This window comes from Phaenicophaeus curvirostris, chromosome Z (genome assembly GCF_032191515.1).
Source record: "Phaenicophaeus curvirostris isolate KB17595 chromosome Z, BPBGC_Pcur_1.0, whole genome shotgun sequence".
Taxonomy (NCBI): Eukaryota; Metazoa; Chordata; class Aves; order Cuculiformes; family Cuculidae; genus Phaenicophaeus; species Phaenicophaeus curvirostris.
The window spans coordinates 66,390,143-66,406,165 of record NC_091431.1 but is presented as its reverse complement, the minus strand read 5'-3'; the positions used below and the strand labels follow the sequence as shown (position 1 = coordinate 66,406,165).

The 16,023-nt window shown below is 49.3% G+C and overlaps 2 protein-coding genes across 6 annotated transcripts in view; one reads left to right on the top strand and one right to left on the bottom strand.

Annotated features, from left to right (window-relative positions):
- The window catches only part of PIGO (phosphatidylinositol glycan anchor biosynthesis class O), a 389,616-nt gene that overhangs the window by 76,736 nt on the left and 296,857 nt on the right, over positions 1 to 16,023 (bottom strand). The gene's annotated exons all lie outside the window — the stretch shown is intronic.
- The window catches only part of CNTFR (ciliary neurotrophic factor receptor), a 467,758-nt gene that overhangs the window by 395,134 nt on the left and 56,601 nt on the right, over positions 1 to 16,023 (top strand). For 3 of the 4 annotated variants that reach the window (XM_069880946.1, XM_069880944.1, XM_069880945.1), the window contains exon 3: positions 11,002 to 11,226. In XM_069880946.1, coding sequence (XP_069737047.1) covers positions 11,002 to 11,226 — 225 coding nt within the window. Of the gene's footprint in view, positions 1 to 10,995; positions 11,227 to 16,023 lie in introns of all 4 variants that reach the window. The other variant, XM_069880943.1, reaches the window with a different exon arrangement.

Here is a 16,023-nt window from a genome sequence, read left to right as displayed (position 1 = left end):
TTATGGCATGGTTGTTACGGTCTCTGCATGATAAGCCCAGGAACCTCTGCCACCAGCCAGGCAGTGGGAGACACTTGGAAATGAACAACTGCTTAATGAAGAGCATCTTCAGGGGATGCAGAAAAGATGCTGGGCACTGGTGCTTCAAGGCACCAACAAGTGATCAGGGCCAGACAGGGCCTGGCTTAGTTCAACCCTCTGAGGAGTTGCACGCACCCTCCTTTGAAAGTGCTGTGCTACTGCCAGGAACGGGAAACACAGCTGAAAGCTCCCTGCTTACCATCTTAAGGCTTTCTTTTCAGAGGTGGTATGACCTTGGTATGACCTCCAGTGAGCTTCTGCATTGTGCTTTGCAGGGATATGTGGACATCTGAACTAGAAATTGTGCACAGGCTCTGTCAGAATGCCCCAAGGCATCATAGGCTTGCAGTCTTCTGCTGTCATGTACACATGCTCTTTGAGTTGTTCAGAAACCATATGGGGAGCATGATTCTGCAGTTGTGTCATCCATGGCCTAGATATACCTTTCAGGCCATAACCAGAGACCCAACTTCATTAATCTTCTTGCTGGAGCCTGCTTCCAAGCTCTGCTGAGGAACCAAGCTCAGGAGCTAGGAGCTCTGTACCAAGGTCTTGCCCTGATCTGCAATGCCCCTTTAGCTACACTTAAGGATTTATTTTTATGTCTTTGGTGGAAGTAATGCTCTCTGCAATATGCTGTGTGTCTGATTTGTTGCTGTCTTTTACTCTGGAGGTTCTTGCACCCAGCAGATGCTCTGTATGGCTGTTGGAGTGCAGCTCCACAGCTGTGCCATGGCCCAGCACACACCGGTTATAGTTTCTAGGGCTGGCTTTGCTTGAGGATCCTTCGGAGTGAAAGGTATGAAATGCAAACATAATATCTTTTTATTATTGAGGCAAATCCCTAGGCCTTGGCTTAATTACTCTGATAGACAGAGTAAATGCTGCCTTATTATTAATATTGCTTTGAAATCATCACCAGGCTCCCGAAGTGCAAATGTTATTCGAAGAAGAAAGTGATAGTGACTGAGTAAAACTAAAAAAAGTTACTTGGGAAAATGCTTCTTATTTTATCAACTTATGTTCTTCCCACCCTGAGTTTCCTGCACTGTGCTGGCAGCAGCTCAGTTCCTCTGTTATCCCACAGCCGTGTGTACAAAGGAAGTCTTGGTGTTGGTGCAGGAGGGAGAAATCCTTTCTTGGGAAGAAGGAAGTCCTAGGGTCTAACATCTAGTGGATATACGGATGGAGAAAAAACTATTAGTGTTCCTGTTGGGACTTCCTGGGCACAGGACATTACTGGGAATCCATTGGTGCTGCCCTGTTCCCCCATGTCTTGGTGCTGCAGGTTGCACCCCTGTTTTGATTTCTAAATCTAGTGTGGATAGTGCTTTTATGTCCTAGCCCGTTTGCAGTGTCCCTGTGCCTCCGCCTTGCTTGAGTCAGGTCGTCAAGAGGAGGTGAACCTCCTGTACCAGTGGTTAGGAAAGCAGAGGAGTTTTTCCATTGTCAGAATGAAGACGTTCATGTGTTAAGTTGCAGTGGTCGCAGCTTCAAGCCCAGCTGCTGCCGATCCACCCAGGGGTGTGAGCATTACATCTGTAAGTGACAAGCCACTGGCCTACAGCAGGCAAAACCCAAGCCAACAGACAGACAGAAAGAGCCTGAGGGGCTGAATTTTAGAGCTATTAAATGATTAAATGCAAGGGGAAAAAAAAGTTAATTTAACATTGCGGTTGTGATTTTACACACCCAAGAGCCTGGAAATTGAGAGCTCTGCTTCTCACACAGGGATCGTAACTTGGCACTGCACAGATTGTACAGTATGTAAAATTAGACCGGAGAAATAGTAAATACGCTGCAGGGACCAATACTGTCTTGGCAGAAGGAGGATGGACTGAGTGGGACCCAACAGGTCTTTTACGCCTCTGACTTCCATAATTCTTTGCTAATAAAAAAAATACTGCACAATGCCTGATGCTAATCCACAGCCTTGAGTGGGGTGAAGCGGGAGCTGAGTTATTATGTGAACAAATAGCTGTCACCCCTGATGTATTTGCTGTTATTTGAGGGTGGGTGCATGGGCATCAGTAAACAGCAATGGAGATGTGCATGTTGTGCATCAGGCTTAAAAGGTTATGTTCAGTGGGGTGTGAGGCACCCTGATGTCTCTATCCAGCACAGCCCCCCCGTCTCCAAAGCTCAGTAAATACAGGCGTCTTCTCACTGTTCTGGACCACAATGAGTTTTTCTTGTGTTTATGGCTGTGATTTGGGCACCTAATTCTGAATTGTATTGATTTCTCCTTAAACGGCGTTGAAAAGCCTGATCTAAGCACTCTTTTGTGGCCTAGAGTTATTTGTCCTGTCTGCATGAAAAAGCAGGATGAGAAAACAAGCCCTTAATTCATCCATGGTGCTAACAACAGTCACCTGGCAGCCAAGGGCGAAGACTCAAGCAAGTCCAGCTTGGAGGATATTGGTGGGATTTTTCTGCTGTGTGCTAGTTCCTGTTAGTGCCATTCATCTCCCTCTGGTCTTCCAGCATCTTTCACTCCACATCATACCACCTCACATGCTGGGGCAGACACAATGTACCTGCAGGGGGTTGGAGGAGTTCCAGCTTCACCAAGCAACTGCTCTTCTTCAGGATGAGTCGTCTCAAGTTGACTTCACAAGGAAGCCAAGTAGGCAAGGTCCCATCCAGCATTCCCTTCATCTTAGGATGAAAATGGTATCATAGGTAAGCCTGTCCTAGTATAGAGAGCACTTGGATTTCCAGGACACAGGTCTTTTTGGACCAGAAGAGCTGGTCATCCAGGGGAAGGTCTTACAAGACCTTCTGCTGGGGAAAAAAAAAGCACACAAGTTTAGGTTCCCCTCCTAGGCTGCAAGAGCAAAGTCTCCTGCAAAAAAAAAAAAAAAAAACAAAAAAAACCCCAAGATTACCAGCCCAACAGCATTCAGTATGAGACCTGGACATATCAGTCTTGTCCTGGCAAAGGGAGGGCACATTCTGCCCTCTCAGACAGGACCAAAGCCATTGGTTCAGCCAGTCTGATGATGTGATACAGGCAGAAAATTGATGCTGACACTACTCATCTGTTCATGCAGGTTCCCCTGTCTTGCTACCATGTCTTCCAGTGAGAGCGTAGTGTGGGACCACAGCCCACAAGTCATGGGGGGTTGCCACATTCCTGGGGGCTGAGCCAGTGCTGCAGCAAGGATTTAGCTGTTACTTCTGCTGCAAGTTTCTGTTGCTTCTGCTTCCAGTGGTGGATCTCTGTTCTGTGGTTTCCTGCTGGGTTTAGCACGGCATTTCTCCCCAAGAGGGTGTTGGTGCCCCACTGCTGCATAGCCTTGTTGGACTTTATGTACCAGACATGCAAGTGCCACCATTCCAACTGTGCTGCTTGCAGCTCGCTCCTGGGGACAGCATTCCCAGCCAACAGCAGAGCAGACATCGCACCTGCCCACTGCTGGGCCATCAGATCCAGGAGGGAGCCTGTGGCATGGGTTATCATTTGTAACAATGACATTTCTGACTGCAAAAGCATCCCTTCATCCTCAGGAAGTCCCATTGCATTAAGTTACATGGAATAAGCATCAGCCTCTTGCATATGAGCCGCTAGAAGAGACGTGAAGCCCTTTCTAACCCCACAATGGACAGTGACAGCTGGGTTTGGGGTGTAGCTGCAGAAGGAGCTGTGCTTAGCTGCAGAGCAGTGGTGGGAGGTCAGGCTGCTGGAAAACTGGAGGAGCGTTTCCTCAGGGGCAGTGGGTCTTTCCTGACCCTCATAGGAGGACATTTTGTGATCATGTCCAGGTTGAGAGAAAAGGCTCTCCTGTCCTGGAGCTTGCCCAAGCTAAGCATGTTGGAGGGGGAAAAGTGCCTCAATTACAACACCCCTGAAGAAAATCAAGGTCTGCTTCCAGGCTATCGTGAAGTGATGGAGTACAAGTCCTTTAGCACCCATCTGTTATCTCTTAATTAAAGTTTCTTGCTAATTATTTTTTCTTGTCAGGAGAGCAAAGCTGCTGACTCCAGGGATTTACCAAAGCAGAGCAAACAAACGTGGGCTTTGCTTGCTGCAATTCTTCATTAATGGACAAAATTAACTTGGAACAGTCCATATCTTTGGCTACATCGATAACACTTAATTACGCCTGTTTCCTTTCAAAGATGTATCTAGTTTTAAATCACTTGTGGAATAACTGCCTCCTTGAGCATGAAATTCCTCCTTGAAGGGAACATTTCTGCTGGCAACAAAAGCTCTCCAAAGACCAAGCAGCACTGAAGGTAATAGATGTATGGAGGTCAGAGATGGGGTGTGCTTTGGAAAGCTGGTGATGGGGAACCCTCTCTGGTGCCAAAGGCTGTTACATCTCAAGAAGGGCAGACCTCAGTACTGTGAAACTGCAGGTGGAAGTGGAGTCACTGGCGTCGTTAGGACATGTAGGTGATGCTCAGGCCAGCCAGTGTGGGTGGTGGAGCAAGAGAGAAGCCACAGGGTTGTGCTGCCACTCTATCCAATGACTGGAGAAGGCCAAGAACATCACCTCCTCCAGAGAGGAGATGGCCAAGCCACCTCTCTTTCCTCTTGTCTTCCTCACTCTCCGTAACTCCCCATATGTCTCCCATGGGCTTATTCATCTCATTTACCACAGAAAGTTGCAGGGTGCAAGACCTTGCTGGTTTATCTGCTTAGAAACTTCTTGGCATAGCTCCAGCACTGTGTGAGTACTAAAAGTATAATTCATGAATACATACACAGAAAGCTAATTAGCCTCTGAGATGATAGTTTGTAGCTAGTTGCTTAGCTGTAGGAGGGAAGTAGAAGTCTAACAGGGTGACATAAAGGCCTCTCTGTCCAAAGGTGTGTATGCACTTCTTGGTCCCACTGCAAAAATGCTTCACAACTTGTCAGAGGAAGGGGTATACATCCTTTCTCATTGCCTCAGTTTCCCCATTTGCAAAAGGCGGGCAGAGGCAAAGGCTGCACATCCTGCAGAGGAGAAGAGTGCTTGTGTCTTTCCCCCAAGGTGCTTTGGTGCCTTCCTTTAGCTCTTGCTCTGCTTTCACCAGCCACAACCCTATGGTACATTTGGGCAGGGGGCTCTGGAGGGAAAGGTTTGCCCCATCTGCCTGCAAATAGCTGTGATGGCAAGAGCAGTTTTGGCCCCGCAAGTGCGTGCTGGAGGTTGGCTTACAAAGGGCCCTGGCACAAAGAGCCCCATTCAGAGGCTGCGGTAAGTGCAGGCGCTGGGAATGCAAACTATGTTTTCCGCTTCCTCTGCTCCATGTTCAAATGACCCCTTGGGCATCTGGGCACACATCCCTGTGGCTAAATTCATGGTGTGGCTCAGAATACATGTGTGCTGCACAGGGCAGTGCTCAGCAGCACGCCTACCCTAGCAGCTGCCAACCCTGCAGAGTCAGATCCTCAGCAGGCGCAAAGGGGGAGCAGTCAGTAGAGATGCTGGGACTGAAGGAAGGTCCAGAGAGGAGTTCTGCTCCTTTCCAGTACAGCACATGCCAGGGCAGCCCTTGTGTTTACATGGTTCCCCTGTGTTAATATTGCAGTCTTGATGCAGGTTAAGATTCATTAGGAAGGAAGGTGATGATGACAGTTCTTTTAAGGAGCTCCAACTGAGTGGGATTGTTTTGGGAAGCATCAAATGCATTCCCACAGGCCCCACATCTCAACCGCTTCATCTCATCTTCCCTCTGTGTCTCTCCACTGGTCTGGTGGCCCATTTGTCCCTGTTTTATTGCAGCTGCGTAGATCACGCTGTCAAATTGTCACTTACCTTCACTAGGAGGGCAGCAAAGGAGCTCACAGCTCACTTCACCAAGCTACCCCAGGTCCACTGCTGGGAGCTATGTGTATCTGTCCCACAAAGCAGCTCTGATGATCTCTCTGCTGCAGCTTTGCAGGGCTGTGGGTAAAGCCACAATTTCTGCCTTTGTTATCAAGGATCAACAAGACTCTTCTCCAGCTCTGGGACTTTCTGCCATAAGTCCTGCTGGGCCTGGCTGGTTCCGTGCTGCAGCAAAGGATGTGGTCCTTGGGGAGGCTGAATACTTAGAGGCTTGTTGCTGGCTGGGGTGCACCATTGTAGCCTCTCCATTGTGTGTGCTTTACCCTCATGCCATCTCCTGACCCAAAAAGCAGCATACTCTGGAGAACAAGGATGGTGCAGGGAGGGCAGGTTCTCTTAAGGTTTACTTCTAGCTAGTGATCACAGCAGTGATCTTTGTGAGGTGTCCAGTTCAATGTCCCACTCAGAAGAGGACTGTCCCCAACAGTAGGCCATGGTTTTATAAAAAGAGCTCTGACAACCTCCAAGGATGAAGATATTCCCTCTCTCTAGGTACATGTCCCAGGGCTCCACCACTCTTCTGGAGAACAAATTTTCCTCTATGTCCAGCTCAAACCTCTTGAGCTGCAATCCCTGCCTGTTGGCCCTTGTTCTATCTATGTCATTGGTAAACATCCCTCCAGAATGGCTGGCCTTGCAGCACAAGCACCATCTCAGGCTTCAATCCTATGTTACCGGTGATGTGATGACCAGGAGGGAAGACAAACCACCCTCCTTTGCCTGCTTTGAGAAAGCCATGAGGCTCTGGGTGGGCTCTGGGGTCTTGCCCCTACCCAGCCCACACAAAGTGGAGGCTGACAATAAAAGCTCTGTTCACCCTTGTCCATCGGCATTCTAAAGCAGAACTGATGTCTGCAGCACAAGATACGGCTGCTCCATCTTAGTGGGCAGAGGCTGTTCCCATGGTGCCTCTTCCCAAAAGGAGGTGACACCTGCTAGTGGAGCTGCCAAGTGTTCACATGGTGGTATGCTTTGGACCCCTATGCTCGACATGGAGAGGAGGGATGTGGGGACCTGAGTAAGAGCCTCAGCAACCCCAAGTAGGAGAAACACCTCCTCTGAAGCTGTGCTTTGGGTTTCTTCTTCATCAAGGGCCTTAAATCATTGCCTTGGAAAGCAGCATTGCTTTCAAAGACCTGTCTTCCAGGAATGCCTCCCTCAGCCTTGCTGGATAAGTGCCAATGTATTTGCACTGTGTTTAGGGCCAAATAAGAAATAATTTATGGTGCCTTTTCCCCCTTTCCAGCTTAATTCTGCCACCACCACCTACAGACAAGGTCTCAGCCACAGTCTGAGAATCAGAGCTCAGCACTGGGCGGGTAGAAGCAAGTCAAGCCAGGCAGGTCTGTGCATCTGTTGCTGCAACAAGCCTTTCTCCATGCAAAGCTGGTGGTGCAGTGTCTCCAGTGTGTCTGACAAGCAGGTCTCCAAGAGGAAGGCCAGGATAGTCAATGGCGTTTTGTGAACTAGCAGGAAAGGGGAAGAGAAAATGTCTTTACATTATGCAACAGAAGAAAGTAGAGGAGATCTTGAGTAAGGTGCTGGGACTCTCACTTTGTCTCTGTTTTCTATTCATCCACCCATTTGCCTAGTCATCTGTCCACCTAGCCAGCCATCCGTCCATCCATCTATCCATCCATCCATCCATCCATCCATCCAGCCAGCCAGCCAGCCAGCCAGCCAGCCAGCCAGCCATTCATCTATCTATCCATCTCCACAGCCATTCAAGCAGCCAAACATCCACCCAACCCAATTGCTGTTCATTGATCCTTTCATCCCTCCTTCCACCAACCCACCCATCTGTCTGCCCATCCCTCCATCCACATAGGCTGTCAGCCAACCAGCTGCTTATACACTTAACCCTCCATCCTCTTATACATCTGTGCATCCACATATATGCCCGCCCATCCGTCCATCCGTCCATCCATCCATCCATCCATCCACTTGCATAGTTACCCATCCTTTCCTCTTTATCATATATATATTATACTGTGTTCGGTTCTGGGCCCCTTGCTACAAAAAGGATGTTGAGGCTCTGGAGCAAGTCCAGAGAAGAGCAATGAAGCTGGTGAAGGGGCTGGAGAACAGGCCTTATGAGGAACAGCTGAGGGAGCTGGGGTTGTTTCGCCTGGAGAAGAGGAGGCTGAGGGGAGACCTCATTGCTCTCTATAACTACCTGAAAGGAGATTGTGGAGAGGAGGGTGCTGGCCTCTTCTCCCAAGTGACAGGGAAAGGATGAGAGGGAATGGCCTCAAGCTCAACCAGGAGAGGTTCAGGCTGGACATCAGAAAAACATTTTTCATGGAAAGTATCATTGGGCACTGGAACAGGCTGCCCAGGGAGGTAGTTGAGTCACCTTCTCTTTAGGTATTTAAAAGACAGGTAGCTGAGATGCCTGGGGACGTGGTTTACTAGTTGATAGGAATGGTTGGACTCGATGATCCTGGAGGTCTTTTCCAACCTAGTGATTCGCTGATATACTTCCCTCTGTCCTGTCTGTGCCCAACCAGCCAGCTGTCCATCTGTCTACAATCACATGCATTCATTCTTCTGTCTACTCATCCATCTTCTTCCATACTTCTGCCTGTCTCTGTTTTTCTGGGCTCATTCCAGCTACCCCTCCTCACACAGATGTCTTGGCTTAGATATTCTCCTTTCTTTCTGCCTGTCAATATATGCTCTAAACTTTTTTAAAACACTTGAAACAGTCTGTGTGATCAGTGCAATTTCTCAAAGGTTGCTGCACTTGGTTAGTGTCTGAGGTGATTCTAAGGCATCTCACAAGCATCTTAATCACTACAACCCAATTTTTCTTTGTTCTTAGCACCCCTTTTCCAAGAAAGGATAGCATCCCCAAAGGTTCTGCTTCCTTGCTTGAAGTAAGTGTCTTGACAGACTGCAGGAGGACACAGACCTTCAAGGATCTCCCTAGGATCAGCTTCACTTTGGGGCTCTCTCCTTTGCAGATGGACTCAGGCTGTAGGCTTTTACCCAAGGAATGGCTGGATTGTACCCGTGTGCTCCCATCTATGAATAGGACCCAGGAGCTGATGTCTAGAGAGGGAGAAACAAAGAGAACAAGCACTGAAGGTGCTTCTTCTGTCCCTCCCCACCATGAGATGCCTGCAGCCTCTTTATGGTCACCAGGCAGCTCAGTGTTTTATGGCCCTGAGTAGTATTTTCTGCTATGGATTCACTTAATCACTACTTTCCCTAAAATGTTGACATCCACGGCATCTGATGGTCATGGGTTTCTGTAATTTAATCACACTTTGTGTGAAAAAGCACTTTCTGTTGCTTGTTTTCATTTGCTTCTCCTTAATTATTTTATTAGGAGAAGAAGCAAGTAGTCTTTCTCTGTCCTCTCCATGTCACTCATCATTGCTTGGGTGTCCATCACATCTCTGTTTGGTTGTGTCCTTTTACGGATGAAGGGATTGAGCCTGCTAAGCCATCCTTACAAGGGAGCTGTTTCCAGCCTTTGCTCTTCCCCATTTCCTCTCTTCACTCTGTTTTCAGCTGAACTATGCTCCTAATGGCACAAGGACAGATTCGTGTGTGGATTTCGGGGTACAGTGTTTTCCATTTTCTTCTTGGTCTATTTCTGAATGAATCCTAGGATTGGGTTTGCATTTTCAGTCACCACTGGGCTGATGTTTTCAGGGAAGTGAGCATGGTTACTCCAAGATATGTTTCCATGGAGGCTGCAACTCACTTGGAGCCATGAGTGGTAGGGGAAGCAAGGCTTGATTTTCCCTGTGCATTTATCTGTGTTACTGCCTGGTGAGTCTGTACTGGCATGTCCTTCCACAATATTTTTTCACGCAGTTCTAATTTGGCTACCTTGACAACTTCACCATCATGCTGTCTCCTCACTGCCTCAACCTCCTTTTCCCTGCAAGTTACAACGGTGCTGGGCAGCTCTCGTTCACCTCTGATTTCTCTTTATATCCATCAGTGACGTCATTCTACTGCTACATCTGACTGTGAGACCTTTGGTCTCCTGACCTTTAGCTGGTATAAATTCTTGCAAGGACTTTCCTTGTGTGTCAGGGCTGCTTGGTTTCCTTGGGACACACCTTGTCAAATATGTTTTTGAAACTGAGGAGTATTTTGAGAACTAAACAGCCGTGTCTGTGCACAAAAGCTTGATGAAGACTTGAAGGAGCCTCAACTTCTGCCTATCCCCTGTTATGCTTCACCCTGTGGCATACGCACACACACACATACACGCACACACACATATATACAGTTTTATCCTTGCCACATGCAGCTCAGCACAGCCAGTGTAGCAACACAGGAAAGATTCAGTTGCTACGGATCATTAATGAATGTCAGCTCAACTCCTGTCCAGAAACCTGAGAAAATTCAATTAAGCAGCTGGTGCCCAATGAGCTGTATTGCCCCACTCTGAAGTTGCTAAACCAAATGGCCCAGCAAGGCATCACATTATTGCAAAGAGAGAAGAAAAGCCTGGCTGGGAGACGAACAGTGTAGCATGGACTGAGCAGCTGCCTCTTTCAAAAGCTTGGTGTGGTTAGGTTGCAGTCCTCCTACCTGATTTCCTAGGCAGGGAATTGCAAAAGCAGCTGCCTGCTTCCCACCTCCACTAGTGAATAACTTGAGTTTGCTGATTACAAGGCCTTAGGCTCTTTCACCTCTCTACTCGGAATTTCTGATGTGTGCATTTGGTTTGCATCCTGCAACAATTCATGTAGATACAGGAGTGGCAATGACTTGCTGTTGTGAGCATCTGGCTGTGCTGTGGGGCATTTGGCTGGTGAGCCATACATGCATCCCACATATGTCTCCTCCTAGGTAAAGGTCAGAGGAAATCATCCTGTGAGGTGGAGGCATGGAGATGGTCCATGTGTACTGGTCTTTGCCAGTTGGTCTGCTCTGGTCTAAGGTTAAAATAAATCCTTCTCAGGGCAGGAGGAGAACCTGGCCACCAACACAGTGTCAGCCCATGCCCCAGTCCTTCCTTCACTTCTTATACCAGTGATGCTAGGATGCTATTTCCAAGGCAGCCCTGGCTGGGAGAAAAGCCTGGGCTCTGAACTCATCTGTTTTTCTCCTCTTGTCCCCACAGACAGCCACATCCAGTATGAGCGGGTAGGTGCGGATGTGACCATGAAGTGTGGCTCCATGGACTGGGATGCAGCTGTGACCTGGACTGCCAATGGCACCGACATTGATGAGTCCCACCTGAATGGATCCTACCTGATCCTGAAGAAAGTCGATCTAACGCAGATTGGCCTGTATTCCTGCTATGAAGGCTCCTCCTGGCACCTCAAATACCAGACCTACCTGAGGGTGGGAAGTGAGTATCCTAGCGTGTGACATTGAGGAAGGCAGAGCCTTCCCAAACTGACTCCTCACAGCCCCTCCTGCCATACCAGCCCCTCTTTACATTCCATACAGTTACCTGCAGTACCCCACCATACAAGCTCACTGTGGCATGCTAACCCCAGCAGCAGGTTGCTGGAATCAGTCTCCTGCCACAGACTTTGCATCCAAGCTGGTAGATTAAATGATATCCCAGGAATAATTTGGGAAGGGATGTTGCTTCTCTATCTGTACAGGTGTAAAGAGCTGAGGCTGAGCTGTCAGAAGGGATTGCACCTGGGAAGGAGAAATCCTGGCCAGTATTACTGCAATACAGTTGTTTCAAAGCAGCAGCCAAAAGGTGCTGTGTATTTGAGAGTCCCTGTGTACACGCGTCTTGGAGGACATATGCACATTTCCCAGAGTTTTAACATGTCGTAAGGAGGAGGTGCACTGATTCATGGGTCTCAACGTGGGAGATAAGAGTTGTGCTATATTTCACATGATGCTGAGAGCTGATAGCAGCTATGTGTTTGGTGGGCTGCTGTATTTGTACAGATGATAGCAACTGTGTGTTTTGCAGTATGATGTCTGCAGCGGTGGGTGTCTGGGAGCACCAGCCAGTGTAGCTAGCTGTGGGAATGTAACTGCTGTGGAGGATGCTGTGAGACACCAGCTGGGAGCCACACCAGCTGGGGATGCATCATGCGGGTGACCTAGGTTTGGAGAACACAGCAAAGCCTTTCTCTGCTCCTTGTTCCACCTTCTGCACCTTGCATCAGAGCCAGGGTGGCATTTCCATCCTAGACCATGCTCCAGGGGCAGAGGGTTGCAGGAGGATCAGCCATTGCCTGAGGAAGCCCTGCAAATCAGGCAGGAGGAGCTCACTGTACCTGTAGGTCAAACTGAAGAAATTAAAGTTGCAGGGGTGCTCCATGGTGTCAGACTAACGGTTTAGGGTCTGCTGGGAGAGTTCCTGGCATCTGGGCCAAGGAGTTAGGGGTGCTGGAAGAAGTTGAAAGGCATTATGAGTAGCAGGCAAGGGAGGAGCAGATGGTGTAGGGCAGAGGGAACAGCAGTGAATAAGTGTTGAGGTTGGGTGCATGACAGACAAAAAGGTAGTGGCAGATGAGTCAAGAGCCTCTCAAACGTGCTGTGAGGTTGAGGAAGTGTCCACAGATATTTTGGAGGCAGGAAAAGCAGGAGCTGGCTGCAGTGTGGGCAGCGAGAGGAGGCTTTGCAGCTCCTCTGCTTAGGCACATACTTGCTGGTTCTCATCTCAGGAGAAGCCCCAGGCCGTACCAATGAATGGTGGGCTGCAGCCCAGGTCAGGAGAAGACAAGGGGATGGAGGAGGAGCCTGTAGCCTCTAACTGCCTCCTCTGCAGCTGTGGCATCGCTGTGACTTTGCAATGGCTGTTCCATCTGCTAAGCACCTTACTAATAGTAATCCCTGGCAATCCACTCAGGGACCCATGGGGATTGCTCAGTGTTAGAGCCCAAATCCTGTTGTTTCCTATTACCGTGTGTTCCCATTTGCTGGAGGCTCACAGTTCCCCTAAGTTCTGGGCAGATGAGGAGCCTGGTTGGACACTGCAGGGGCTACCAGCCCTGGGAGAGAGGACAACGAATAAATAAGTGAATGCCCGGTGGTTTTAATGCAATTAAGTATGCAAGGAACTAATCAGGTGAGATGCTTGCTTTTAGTGGTAATTAATTTAATTGCCTGGATTTTAATTTAGTGTTCTCTGCAAGGTTTCTTTTTACAGTGCTACAACCTCCAGCCCCTGCCTGCACCCTCCTCTCAACTTTTCTGTCTCTGCAGGGCATGACTGATTCCCTGGAGGGACACAGTCTGCTGCAAAGGAGTGAGTTTGGGAGCATCCCAGGAGGGGATGGAGGTGGAGGTGGAGATGGGCAGCTTGCAGGAGTTTTGCAGCTTAGCCCTTGTGGTTGCATCCCTGCTGTATCTGAGTACACTGAGAGCCCAGACCTGGGATTTAAGGGATCTTGGACTCATTTCATTTTAATATCATGGGAAGTTAAATGAAAACAGGCCTATGCCTGTGTTTTCCCATCTTAATCTTACTGGTTGGGGCAACAAGGAAGATAACAGCAGCAGGAGTGAGAGGCTGGGGGCTGCATGTGGAGAAGTGATGGGGAACTTCTTAAATACATGATGGTAACTGGAGGGTGCACCCCAAGCAAGGCAGGGTCACTGCCAGGCAGGTGACGCTGCAGGAAGGATGTGTGGAGGGAGCAGAGAAACTGTGAGGACTGGGAAGGGCTGTCAATTAGCAAAGCGAGCTCTGTCACGGGGGTCAGTGAGTGCAGGGATAAAGGGAGACCTGCCAGGAGTCAAGCTGAGCGAGACCTTGCAGAGGAAATGAAAAGGGGGGGTGGGGGAGTAACCTTATAAATACAAAGCAAAAAAGGAAAGAAGAGTGGAGCTGGCTGGCTATGCAGCCAGGATTCAGGGGCGATCAAAGGTACAGAGCCTGGTACAGAGTGAACCGCACCGGGTCTGAGTGGTGATGCTGAGAGCAAGGGCAGAACAAACTGGGTGAGAGGAAGGAAGATAAAACCTAAAGACAGTCTTCCACCATGTAGGCACCTTCAAAGAAAATGATGTACTGAAGGCTTGAGGAGCACCTCAGCCCCAGGTGAGGACATCTCCTGTTCATTAGCAAGGCTCATTAGTGGCTGATAGGTCAGTGGCTATACCGAGCATGGTTAGGAGAGGTGATGTGTCTACTGTGCTTGAGAGAACAAATAATCCTGATCAGACAGCCTGACCCCACAGCACAGTGGGGCTGCGGGGCATGTTTGGAAGTGGGAGCAATTAAAGATGGGGAGACAAATGGAAAATGGAGGAAACTTATAAGGAGGACTTGCCAGGGATGTATCACACCAGATTAACCTGATAGCTCTCTTTGATACAGGAACTGATTTTCTAAGCCCAGAAATGTGGTCGATATAATCTGTCTTGACTTCAGTGAAGTATTTGCTATGATCCCACATGGGAAATTATGAGTTAAACCAGAGAAAATGTGGATTAGTACTAGAGTTGGATCATGGCTTAGGAAATGGCTAAAAGGGATCAAATTGTGCTGAAAGGAGAGCTGCTGGGAGGGATCGGGGAGCTTCATCATCAGCCTTTGGACAAGTCTTGGTGCTGTTCCCTTTAATGGCTCTGCCCCAAAAGGAGTAGGAAGCACCAGTGGGACATGACAGTGGCTGTAGAGGGACCCCACAATTTCTGGGGTGGAGATTTCACACTGAAGGGGCCAGGATGCTGTATAAAAAAAGGAGTCTCATCAATGTGCTTCAGCATGTGGGCAGGAGGACGCAGGTAGCTCAGCTGGTCCTTAGGGTGGGATTTGACACCCAAGTCAACATCATGCAGGACACAAGTAGGAGCCCAGTAGCACCCAGGGGAGCACTTATGGCTGGGGGTAACCAGGCTGTCTTATCCTCTGCAGAGATGGGGACACCAGTGCACGTGCAGTGGGGAGAGTGTGCGTACAGAGATGGGGTGACCAGGGATGGAGAGCCCACTGCAGGAAGGAGGAAGGGCCCACCAGCGTGCTTATTTTAAGGGTCCTATATCACCTGTCTCCAGGGAATGAATCACCGCAAGTATAAATCAATCCAGGGGAAGGTGGCACTTCCACAGGGCAGGTTCTTCCAGGGGACTTTGAGCAGCAATGTGTTGCTCTGCCTCCTTTTTTTCAGGTGGCTGAGAATGGGGTGGAGTGCAGGAGAGCAACCAGGGTGCTCTGTCTTTATTTCCAATGGGTCATCTGCTCCACAGCCTGGAGAGCCCAAACTTGTCTAGAGCCAGCAAGCAGTAGGGCTGGGGCTTTTGCATGCTGGGCATCCCTGGACTGAGCCAGGGACTGGGTACCAGCAGCAGGCATAAGGGAGGGGAAGGCTCCAGGTACCAGGAGCACATCACCAAGCTCCCGGCTGCCCCCATGAGCCACAATACTGCATTTGGAAACGCGTGGCCGGAGGGCCCAGGGATAGATATAACAAAGACGTTGGGAAATAATGCGCTCTTGAGGTTTGGCACACGGCTCTGTGCATTACAGAATGTTATAAAAATACTGCTAATGGGCCAGAGAGGAGTGGAAACGTACGGCGGAAAGGCTGCCAGAAGCTGGAGAGTGCACATGGGAGTGGGGAGGCCTTGTGTGCAAAGAGGGGAGGGAGGCAGCCAGGGCGAGCATCCATCCTTCCGCTCCCATCCCTCCGTGTCTTTCTAACCTGTTTATCTCCATCCTGACCGGCAGCTCTGATTGTTTGCACATCCCTTTTACCCAGCTTTGGGGATGCCTAAGTACTGCCAGCTGCGTTGCTGATCCCTGTCACCCCTACCTACTATCTAACCAGGCTCCTGCCTGATAGACTGGGACACAGACAGGGATGGGGTCTGTGTGGGAGAGAAACTACAGCAAAATCCCCTCCAGCAGCAGGGACACAGGTCAGGATGCAGGCAGTGGAGTTGCTCTTCATATCGTAGTGATGACACGGGGCTCATAGCCCATGCCAGGCTCAGCCCTACCCCGTGGACATCGCTGCCTCCCAGGTGATGGTGGGAAAGGGACTGGGAGAGGGCAAGAGGCTCCAGGCTGTCCTCCTTCCTCCATGTTTGTCACTGCAGCGGCTGGCGAAAGAAAGGGGAAAAAACATGCGGTTTGACGGAAAACGACATGGAAAAACAACCAAATTAACAGAAAAACAAACAAAGCAAAACCAGAGAGAGGGAGGGGGGAAGGGGCAAACCAACA